Raw genomic sequence first — 12,481 nt, forward strand, 5'->3', positions numbered from 1 at the left:
CGATGGTCTATCTAAGGTTCGAAGACCAAGACCTTGTCGTTAGACGCAGTCGCGAGTGTACTTCGCCTGGAAGTTTCCACCATTGTTGTTGTTGTTGTTGTTGTTACTACTAAATGAGTGAGAATCCTCCGTTAATCCTCGTCGGCTGATGCGTACCCACTATCTGCCTAGTAGACCACCTATATTGTTGTGTTACTGCGATTGTTTTTATCGTCGCATTCTGTTTGGGTTCATGTTACTGTTCGTCGTTTGATCTGGCTGCTGTTGGAGGCTGCACAAAAACCTCACTTCGTCGGCGAGCCAAAGGCGAGGGAGCAGATTTTCTGTATGACTGCGACTGGAACAGCCAAGCCACACCTGAGGCATGAAGCAACGACAAGCGTACGGCGAGGGGTGCGTTACGTGATATTGCAAAATTATACGTCTTTACCCAATCTTTGTTTGTCTCAAGTATCGAATCGGCTTCAGTGCTGTCGCTTATGGCTGCAGCTTGACTAACTGAATGTCACTGGCCGCTTCAGTTCTGGAAGGAAGTTGCCCTCGCTGTCAATTTTCTCTCGATAACGTTTTCCCTCACCCTGTGTAGTACTTCGACGCAATGCAGTCTGCTGCTTCTTAGTCTACTGCAGGAATCGAAACGCGACAGAGTCTGAAGTTACCCGGCTAGAACACGGTGCTAACACATCTTCCTCTATCAGTATGCTATATTATTCTGGAGCTAGGCCAAGCGTTGACAACTAAATTCGACGAACCTTCTACGAGAGCTGTGTAGCGCAGCTGTATTGCTTAGAAGGTTCAGCGAGTGTATCTGGGCTGATCACCAGAAACGCGCTTAGATAGTGTATCTCAGGAAGCTTTCGTCTGCGAGCCATTGTGTGACTGACGTCTATATGAACGCGATCTAAAAAAAAAATTCGAAAAAAAAATCGTTGCTCATATAGCTGGGAGACACAAAAGCATTTACTTTACTTCTCAGAAGATCAGTTTGTTAACTTGTTGTTGCTGCGGCAGAAAAAAGAAGGGCCAAGGCTCATTCTAAGCCCCAGGTCAATCGGTCAGAGTCAAGGCTGTCTTAAACGTTACCACCACAGAAAACCCAGCAGGAGCTGTCTGACCCAACAGCAAAGCTAAAGTCACCGGCAGCAAGTGAGGGCGCATTACAGGCAAATGATAAACGCGGAAATCTCGTCTGGTCAAAGCCGTATGCGCACTGATAAAAGTGACAGTGAATTTAGGGCTGGCGAGGGCATCTGTCGTGCAACAAGCAACGTATAGGCATTGAGGGGACGTGATTTCGTAGAAAGTGAATTGCTGTTGCTGTCATTCCTTACCCTTGAGCTTTTTCTGCTGTTCCTTAACATCTCCTACGTCGGACCAAAACGTTATAGACGCATGTCTCAGCTTTGTCGTTCGTTGACGTTCTACCGAAGCGAATAGAAGCACTTGGCGCCTTTTTATTCGAGTTTACCTTCCTGTTACACCTTTCAGCAACCGTTATCGTTTGCTTGCAGCGATTTCCGGTAAACTTCTTTTGTTTCATTCCAACAAAAGATTGGCCACTATCACGAGTATCGAGCTTTAGGTCTTTCTCACATCTAGATACAGTTGAGCACATCGTTTCGAACATACCTTACCTCTGTAGATCTCAGCGGGTATTCGCCGCTGTCGCTTGCTGTTTACCCAACTACAGACTCCACTTCCCCTTCTGCTCATTTGTTCGGACTTCGCCGTTGGGTTTTGTGTGCAAAACTGAGGTAACGGAGCGAACGAAAAAGCCAGCACCGTTTTTGCTGCTCAAACGACCACCAGTCGGGCCTTCTCGCGACAGAGCTTTGCCGCTGAAGAAATAACTCACTTGGTGCACCGTTTACTTCGCTTCTCGTCGTCTAGTCGCGGGACTTGTCGCTCCCTGCTAGCAACGGCAACAGCAGCTGTAACAGTAGACTCCTCTAGCGAAAGCTGCTCCGACGTTGTTTCCGATTCGGGTCCAGCAAACGCAACGCTGACTGCGCTGCGTGTTGGGTTTTTTTTAGCGTTTCTAGCGTTTTCGGGTCCCCAGGTCACTCTTGTCAGTAGTTTTCGCCTTCTTCGCAGTGGTGGCGCTGCTGCAAAAATACTTCTGCAGCAGCTACTTCTGCCTGCGTTCCTGTAGAGTTTTGGCATCGGCTGCAGTGGCGGCAGCGGCGGTGACTGCTACAACCATCTTTTCTGCTGCTGCTGCTGCTGCTGCTGCTGCTGCATGCACTGCCGTGGTAACGGAACAGCAGGAGTTCTAGCTGCAGGACATTACTACAGGGCAACTACAGCATCTGTTTGGCAGGGACTTGCGTCTAGCGGTTGCTCAACGGCAGCAACAATCGAATTTGAACGGCACACTAAAACCATACGGAAACCGTGCTGGTTTATTACCGATGTGTGAAGATCTACGCGACGGTGTACGTTTGTGAGACAATTGCAAGTTGGGCGACAACGAACATATCTGTTTCGTAAACTTGATATTTTCTAGCATACAAATCTTTGAGGTTTGATATTTGGATCTTGTCAGGACTTGACAGGAAACCTCAGTATGGATGATATGCAGCTGATTGGCTTTCCGGAAGGCCGTTACGTGTTCGAACGGGATCCCCGCGTAAGTGAATGGGTATCCGCTCAGCCATGGACCCTTATATCAATTGTTGCCTCCTATCTTTATATGGTCTACATATGGGGGCCTAAGTTCATGAGGGACCGTAAGCCGTACGAGCTCACCACACTTACGCGCCTTTATAACATATTTCAGGTAAGTGCAGTAACAAACAATAAACGCAAAAAAATTACATATCTAGGTAAAAAAAAATCAAAGCTTTAGGTGTTTTTTTCAATTTTTGTGCACAACAACCTAATGAATCACTTTACATATTGTATAACCAGCTGTCCCATTGTTGTGTAGAAATGACTATTATTAATGCGTGTAGTCTTGCGATCCGTACTTCGTCATAGATGAAAACGACAATTGTGTAAAACTCAATTACTCTAAAAACATTACTTTGGTGCATCTTTGACGTTTGTCAGAAACACGATTTGCAGCAACACAGTTGTCACACACCACCGTAGAAGTCTGTTGTCAAGCTCTAGTCGAGCAATGTCTGCAACTTCACGCCTTTCATTCGAGTATTGATAAGTTGATAAATTAAAAAAAATTTCACAGTTTTCTACGTGCATGCAACGCGGCTTTTTTATGTTTACAGTGTCAAACAATGTTGGTATTGAGGTGCAAACATAGGCAGTGGCTTCGTCTCTATTTAAGTACAAATAAATTTGTCACGCATCGCATACCGTAACCCGTTTCTGGCACGAGGTGGAACTATGAAAAGTGTGTGATGGCTGTAAATGCGTTGGTCAATAGAAGAATCTGGGTTTTTTTTTTCACTAGAACAGCTGGGAGTGTACAGCATGTTCAGTACCGTCCTTGTGTTATACATACTTAACCGTACTTAACCGTGGAAGTTTACCGTGTATCAAAAAAACAGCAATTATTGATGTTAATATTCAAGATTCACAAAAAATTGAAGGGTTTCACTGAAGTTGTTATATAACTGTGTGAGAATACCGCTGATGCGCTGCTCGTTACTTTCTGTAGTCAAGATGTATAACCGACACATGCCTGCTAAGCTTGCAATAGCTACACTTCTCAATAGCTTATAAACGATATTGTGGAACATCATCGTTGTTCCTGTTTCGTTCCACAAAAGAGTTCTAACTATTGATTGAGCTATAGCGGTTAGTACCATTATGGATTCATTATAAGCTTTCCTCGAAAACTTCTAGTTTCAAAATAGTTGTAATATGAAAATACCGTAAAATATACCTATTGACCAGGCTTCTACAGAGAGATACGACGCTTGCAAGAACCCCTGGAACCTCTCTTAAACTGAACTGATATAGGTAAAAATATTGCTAGAAGTATTGTCATATTGGTTTGCGCATCATTTCGATACGGAGCGACAAGTTGTTTTAACGCGGTCCTTTGTTTGCTCCCCAATAGGTGGCTGTACATTACAACGTTGCATTGTAGTGGAATTTTGATTAATGTACCAGCTATGGTAAAATGTGCGTTCGTCCCTCATCGATCCAGAATCCCCATCCTCAGTACATTGAATGCTATGTTAAGCTGTAAAAAGCCTTAGAGTAAAGGTCTACGACAGGGATTTAGTTATCACCTAACGTACGTAGTAGAAACGAATTTTAAGTTGAGTTTTATTTTGTTAAGCAATCAGCTGGAACAATGAGCCACTTCGTTTTCTAACTTAATATCTAAGGGGCAGGCCTCAATAGCACAATATGAGGTGCATAGATGAGGACCTTTGGCCCTCCATGGTTGAGCTGAACAATTTGTCTACAAGGAGAATTGAGCGATAGTTCCATGGCATAAAAAGCTCATTCAATAAATTGGTAAATTGATAATAATTGTTGCTATCTATCGTTGTCGAATTGACCGTTATAAACACGATATGTAGACTGTTATCGAAGTGGTAACTATGAAATTTGCGTATAATCATGCTAGTCATTCATTTTCTATGATGTACTTTATTCTCCATTTCTATTTAGGGAATTGATGTAGGTTAGGTTTGTGTATCGTGTTTTTTTCACTACCTTTCCTTGAGCAGAGCAAAGCTTTCATATAGTAGTGAAGCGAAAATTCAGGCCGACGGAGTAGCCTTTTATGAATTTCTATTCGAACAAGCACGTCCTAACCGAAAGACAGAATCTCACAGGATGGTTAGTTCTAGTAGGACTGATTTCCGCTCGTTGAGGAGGCTTGCTTAGCCGGCGAGGTTGGCCTATGTAGGAGACTTATATAGCGGAGTCGAAATTTGCTGAGCGGAAACTTCAGATCGCCCATACGGGCTCATCTTGTAAGAGTGTAAGGATTAGGAGAAAAGCTATATGGGTCATTAAAGATTTTACACGAACTAAATCAGCCTGTAGAGATGGCTAAAAGGACCTTGCAAAGAATGACCTGTAAATTAAACCACAGGCAATGAATTCTTTTTTGATGACTGAAGCATCAAGCTCGCTAGGCCGAGAATCATGCTTCGCATATCTTAAGATTTATCGCCGAATTTGAAGTGGCCCATATGCTGGTATAGGTATTGTATTGTTACATTATTTAGAAGCAGAACATTGTAACAATGCGTATACCGTTGTTTACAAGGGATTTGATCGAACAAAAACTGTTGTTTACGCCGACCGGTACCGTGGTATCTGTGATTGTGGTATAAAGAGTTATTTGAGATTTGATTAATAATATATGATTATGAATATCCGGGGCGTAGTGCGTAGAGGGACGATATTGGAGAGCCTTAACAACGTACTACAACCACATGACCGTTAGAATTTGCTTTGAAAGCAACAAGGATGATACAGTAGCATGTGTGTCTATCACATTTGTGTGCGCAATGCGAGGAATAGGGCTGTCAGGCATGGTAGTCCGTCCAGCTGCCTGTCAAGTAAATAATTTATACCGTTTCTGTTTCGACATCCACTGGCTCATGTAGCAAGCGTGGAAGGGACACTTTATAATTTAAAGGCTTTAGGCCAGTGCCGCTATTATGCGCTTGCCTGGTATAATTTTCTATTAACTGAGGTAAAAAAAAAAAGTATCTGTGTAAAGAATTGGAAGGTGCCTGAAGCATGTGTAACCTTGGTGTACTGACCAATCCACTTCCATTTCCTATCAGAATATTGTGGCGTCTTCATCGACCGAAAAACACATTCACACTTTGTGGATACCACAGAATTGACCTAGAGTATCCAAGTGGCTCTGACTCGTCTAATTGAGCTGACAGTATACTGTTGCCATTGAGCGTTCCGGTGCTCAAACAATCTTATATGACATCTAAGTTAATTTGAAAAGCTTTGAAAATTTACAAGAGTTAGAACTAGTTAAGTCTTTAAAGGTAATAGAAAGATTCGCCACTGTCATGTTTATTTACGTAATTGAGAAATACTAGGAAATTTATGAGCGATTCGTTGGTTGTTCTCTCAAACAAATGCCATATTTGAAAGCGTGGTTCACTAGCAGTATAAGCTGTTGTGTTTCTCACTCTGGTAATGTCAACCTCGCTACCGTATCGACTTCCCTACTCGATGTGAGGCTCACATATTAAGCGGGCTATCGTAATGTGTGTTTCAATAGGCTTTTAAATTAGCCTATATTGTTAAGTAAGTTATTTCGGAGTAAGGTTCGGGCATAATTTTTGGATGGCGTTAAATTCCCAAATCGTAATATATTTATGCTAACGCTTTTCACGCTGATCATAATTTTAATCAGTTTTGATAACCGTGCAAAATCTGTGCATTACAGCTGTTTTTCTTCTTGATTGACCCAGACTAAAGTGGCCGTAAGTTAACTGATTGACGGTACTTTATGTTAATCGAATGAATAGGGTTATAGATGGGGCAACATTGGGTTGCTCTCCTTAATTTCTCACATTTGCTCAATGCTCTGAAAATGTTTGTCTGCGTCTTTTGTGTGTGTATGTGTAGGCCGGAGTAACACCACCTATGCACAGTTCCCTATACGCGTATACTTGTAAAACGCATGCTTCTAGCATAGCTTTGACGAAAATAAGGAAAGTACGATAGTAGCTGGTCTGACTAGTCAGTATCATGTGTTATAGACGTCGCAGTATCTGCTTGATATAAAAAACTGTTCGATCCGGAACAGAGCAATGATGCAAAATGGCAAATTTGAATTTTAACAGTCACCTAGGAGGAAAAATTAGCCAGACAGATTAAGCGGAAACAATAATTGTCATACAAACTAAGAAAGCGACATCATTATAAGACATCTCTGAAGTAAACGCCAAGGTGGGAACGCGAATTATATGGGACAGTCGTCTTCTACATGAATTACATTATGTACATATGATCACATGAAGATATATCGTGACGCATATCGTAATGATCTGCGAGTACCACTCCTAAACAAAATGATGCTCTCTTACGACAGATTGAACGAGGGCAACGCATTGAAAACGGAACATCAAATCCTACGGATATATTAAATCCTATAGAAAATTAAACACAACAAAACAACGTTAATTTTTGACTAAACTTCTATAAAGGAAGCTGACACGGTGTCGAAACAATGGAGATAGTCTACTCTTCCGTAATTGAAGTTAATCTTTTGTTCTCTAATGAGAAATATATGGCCATGCATTTTTGCTGCAGGTGGTGGCCAGCTTAGGCTTTGCCATAAGGATTTGGACTCTCTTCTATGTCACAATGGGAAATTCACTTTTGTGTACACCTCCGGATCGTCGAACAGATCCGCTTGCTAAGAAGTTCATGTTCACAGTCTACTACTACTGGTAAGTAATCTACTAGTGAAATAGGACAATAGACATCTAGTTAAAATCACGTAGAACAAAGCAAAATGTTTAGTATATTAGGTTGCAAAAAAGCGTTAGAAAACACTTCTTCCAGTAAGTTACTATGCCCACTGTCATTCTTTATGACTTCTCATATTTTGGCCAGGTAATGTATACTGTCTCGCTAGAAGCTAGAAGGGCTTGTCTTGAATCGCTGAGTTGTTGATCCGTGCCCAAGAGCGGGCTACAAAGGTAACTGTCCAAGGTAGAAATCCGTTGACGTGCAACAAAACGGGGTGCAACAAAAACTCATTCACAATTCAGGAGAGCAGCTTTAATGATGTGTGCTACGTGTGGCCATGCATTGTCATACGGCAGGATAACCTGACCACGTCTCTCGGGTCTTTTTTCTTGAATAGCCAGGTCGACCGGATGCAACTGGGCCAAACAAAGGAATCGATCACTTATTTGATTCAGTCATTGCATCATGCATTCCGATCAAACGGACAGTTCACACTTCTCATTACGGGTGACAATGCTCTGCAACTATCGATTACTACGCCTACTGTTACGTGATGCATGCGAGTGAGATCTTGGGATGCAAAGTTAAGCCACAATTCCACATTGGATTCAGAGAGTTGATGATGCGCCCAAGCTCTAAATTTCTGTCTAAATATAAGAGACCTGAAGCAATTAACGGCTGCCGCCGATCTTTGCAGTCAACTGCCCAGTTGTTTGTCGGCCGTCGTATAGAATAATATGTAGTGTCTTGTAGAACCGCTTCAGATGGTTGTCAGCAGACTCAGGAGGTCAGCCAAAGCGGGGGCACCTGTGAAGTACAAGATACCGTTATCAAACTTGGCAAATTACTCCTAAGTAGTCTGTCTAGCGATAGCGCTGTAATGTAAACAAGGCAAATGCACCGGGTTGTTTTGACTCCGCGAAAATGTATAGTATCGAAAGTTTCGAGAGTGCAATTTTTTCTACCTGGAACATACGTCTTTTTTTTGTGAATTGAGATTGTACTTACAACGCACCATTGTGACAGTACACCGATAGGGCAAGAACGTTTTAAGGCGGTATATAGAGTGAACAAACGAGAGGAGGTAGAAAAAAGAAGTTTTCGAAAAGAACCCCAGAAACTTACTGCCCTTCGTAACGGATACTGAAAGTAGCACAATGATCCTGTAGAGAAGGACTCTAGCCGGTTTTGGCTTTGGTTCTAACGTACTTTTTAATTTTCTTACTACATATATTGTAAAATTTGAATTTCTGAGAGCAGACGTATAGCTCTTCCTGTAAAATATATCTAAGGCTAAATTTATGCATATCTGTTAGCAGATACATTAATGTTTGACCACTAGCTGATCTTGTTCCGTTTCGCACCTGTTCAATATGTATGCCGCTGCCCATTCGATTCGCCACCTGTTGCACTCAGCTGAAAGAAAAAAACCACAAAGTAAATTGACGCTGAGCAGATTTTTAATATCTTCGTAGTGGCGTCTGATTGGCATACATGCCGTTACGCTTAGATGCGATGCAGATATCCTTCGATAACTGTGCAAAACAAGTTCACTGCTACCTGTTTTATCATGTCGTTAATTCTAGCTTCCCTAATAATGAATTACTTATGTTATTCGTATTTATATCGTTATTTTTTCGAGAACTTACATAATTTCAAGCATATTCATCTTCTTATAACTTTTGCCGCTTAGCTAGCTTTGGATATAACAATCAATTATCTTCTAATGTAATGCTTGCTTGAGCACTCCATTTCAGTCTCGGTACACTTGCTTATGTATACATGCGCAGGGCCAAAGGTTACATGGTCTAACAGAAGGAGGATTAACCAAGTCAGACATAATATATAAAAGTTGAGCGAAATGCTGTTGCTATCATGTATCTTAGAGTTAGGGGATACCACGTTTCTGCTTACTTTCGCCCACAATAACCTATTTACAGGCGAGGTTAACGTTGAAACGCCATAAGGGTCTCATGACAAAGTTTGAAATAGGCGGTCTGCTGGCACGGTAAAGAAAACTGTCACTAGATACATAGGCATGATGAAGTTCCTAAACATCTCAGTCCATGCTATTTTTGTTTTCTCCTTTCAGGTGGCTACGAGTCATTGACTTCGCTGACACCCTGTTCTTCGTCTTGCGTAAACGCCAACGCCAAATCACGTTCTTGCACGTGTTCCACCACGTTGTCGTTGTAGCAGCTGCTTGGGGATCCGCTTATTTCGGTCTAACCAATCTTCTGATATTCACGCTCTGTCTCAACTCGGTCGTTCACTCCGTGATGTACTCGTACTATTTCTTATCGACCCTTGGCCCGGCAGTCCAGCCATATCTTTGGTGGAAACGTCATTTGACCAAACTACAGATTCTGCAATTTTTCATTATGATGGCTCATTTGTCAATTCCCATCTGGAAAAGCTGTGGTTATCCACCCGCCATTGTCTACGGATGGATGGGAGCGGTTGGAGCCATTCTCTTACTTTTCGTCAACTTTTACATCCAAAGTTACAGAATTCAACGAAAGCAAGCGAAGGACGTGCAGAAGGCTGGTAAGTTGACCAATGGACTAATGGCGGCGAATGGCGACGCTGCGCTCCAGCAGCACGAAAAGCCCCACTAACCGGATCTCGTGGTGAGTCAAGTCGATAAGGGCTCCGAAATGTCCGCCACCTCTTTAAAAATGCTACACTGAAATGGCGTCTGATCGCATAAGATCCAAAAATGTATACCATGTAAATCCCTAGCTACAAGGTGGGGGTATTAAACTGTACTACAAATTTTGTCGAAGCTTAGCAGAGTTAAACAGAAAAACTTCGTTAACTACGACCGCCGGGTCATACAATGCTGCGTTGTTACATCAACAAAATTAAGATACGTTATTAAACACAGCTTGATGACTGTTTAATTTAGTGGAAGCTGAAATTGTTGAATTTTAAAAACGTTATATTATCTTCGTTCAAGCGCTATTGACCGAGTTTTTTTGATGCGGTGATACAACTAGGATCGACCATACATCGTTAGCACATATAGAAATTGCACGATGTCTACACAGTTGAAACGATGACGGATCGGTTCACGAACGTTCGCATGTCTTTGGTCCAAAGTAAAAAAATATTTGGCCGCTTAGAAAAGGGTATATGCCATCAAAACGATTCTTTAATTTGAAGTGCTCAACACTATAGTAAAGGTACAGTGAAACACGTAACAGGCAAAAACAAATTTCCTACGCAATTCAACCGCCTTCTTCTATTACCTCTCTAGAATTGAGCATTTTGACTTTGTACGGAAAAATTCATGTAGCTAGGCTAGGAGAGCTTTGCGGCTAGCGAACTTTAGCAATAGTGTATAGTAAGGGTCGCATTCGCGCTCTCAGTGACACTCGTCTAAAGGTAACAAGTGATTGTGCTTGGCGGATAACCATTTCCTCACTGTATATGTATAAAGCATTATATTCTGCATGTCATACAGAGTATAGAAAACAGGATGATAAGTCTATACTGGCCGACCGTCACTCAGTACTCGTTGTACTATGTAGCACCGTCCCTCGAGGTCATTGTGAGGCCGTGCTTGATAACAGCTTCTGTTTTGTCAAAAGTGTGTTCAGGCTTATTACAGGGTGAAATGACCCTTCACCTGTGAATTGCTCGCTACAACGTCCTCTGTAGGTTGAATTAATGTTGTAAATGATTTCGGGAACGTTTTCTATTCGAGTTCTAAAGGAAGATGCTCCTCAAATAATTTCATCACTCAGCACTGAGTATTTAGCTGCCCGTGTTTTAAGCAGGTTAAATTCTTTACGTTCATCTGCAGTGACATTTGGTGGCAGATGAGGGCTGATACTTCGTCCTGGAACGGTATAAGCAAAAGGTAATAAAAGAAGCTAACTTGTTCACACTGATAGTAGTGCATATTTTGATCGGCGATCATGAAATATTGTACATATATATATATATATATATATATGTATGTATACATATATATATATATATTAGTGCCGTACATCTATATAAGAAAATAAAGTTCACACGATTTAGCGGTCGTGGCGTAGATCTATCTCGTGTTTTTTTGGCCTAATAAAAGATGTTTTCGAACGTAAATGGCGCCGCAGTCAGCGTAGCGCGGGCGCGTACGCGTTTTTTGCTGTGCGTTTCAGTTGCTTAATAACGAAAAGATTATAAAACTAGTTTATGTGAGACCATAAGCTGATAAGTGAAGTAGAACGCGGACGTACTCATCTTTGAGTAGTGAAACAGCTGAGTGGATATAGGTCGAGTGTTCTGGTGATTCTGGCATGTTAACTCTAAAATACTCCTTGTTTGATTATAGTATTTCTTTCGCGAAGATAAATTTTGATGGGAGGCGGTTAATGCAGCTATACACACATCGTTTCTGGAGTCCGCTGCATGTAGGGCAAGATCACATTTGAGCTTTTAAGCTGCTTGTAGAAATGAACTGATGAAACGATCAGTAGAAGGCAAACAGCCTGTTGTGACCAGGATCATCGAACCGCATTAAATGTTCGTCGTTTAAACAGGCTATAATTAAGTGGTGCCAGCTTTTACGTCTGTCTTGTTCTACTCGCTGAAGCCTCGGAAGATGTCCCCACTTAACCAACAGGTGATATGCAGTAAGGACTATGCAATGCATTTTTGTTGTATTTCGTTTAATCCTACCTTGCTGATATCAGTGCTGCATCGACTATTCCTGCAATATAAACTACTTTTTATAGGTTTGGTCTCAGTGCTCTCCGAGGACCTTAAGATTTCTCTAATTATTTAGCAAAGTCGCCTAAAAAAAGTTGCATTTGCGCCCGTAACATCTCCAATCATAAAACGTCACTAGCTAAATACAAGAGAGAAATCAAATCTCTTTTTTTTTCTAAATTTTTATTTATCTTTATATATTTATTATCCGGTTCCGTGGACTAAACTTCGTTTATTCGATAAAAAAACTTGCAGGCCGACTATGGGTTGGCGAACAATTTTTTCAATTTTAGCAAATTGTTTGGGTAGGTCTTGTGATCTTTTGCGCAAGGAACACCCGAAGTGGAATCGATAGGCTTAATTATAAGTGGCGCGCTTTCATAGGTGCTGATGTGGTACCTAG

General features: G+C 41.6%; 1 protein-coding gene across 1 annotated transcript; it reads left to right on the forward strand.

Moving 5' to 3' along the window:
- Positions 1–607: 607 nt before the first annotated feature.
- LOC111249327 (very long chain fatty acid elongase 4-like) lies at positions 608–11,424 on the forward strand. Its single transcript, XM_022803047.2, has 3 exons — positions 608–2,779; positions 7,216–7,355; positions 9,470–11,424. The coding sequence occupies exons 1-3, from the start codon at positions 2,567–2,569 to the stop codon at positions 9,993–9,995; spliced, it is 879 nt and encodes a 292-aa protein (XP_022658782.1). The 5' UTR covers positions 608–2,566; the 3' UTR covers positions 9,996–11,424.
- Positions 11,425–12,481: the final 1,057 nt, after the last annotated feature.

This window comes from Varroa destructor, unplaced genomic scaffold (genome assembly GCF_002443255.2).
Source record: "Varroa destructor unplaced genomic scaffold, Vdes_3.0 BEIS01000004.1, whole genome shotgun sequence".
In the NCBI taxonomy this organism is placed as follows: domain Eukaryota; kingdom Metazoa; phylum Arthropoda; class Arachnida; order Mesostigmata; family Varroidae; genus Varroa; species Varroa destructor.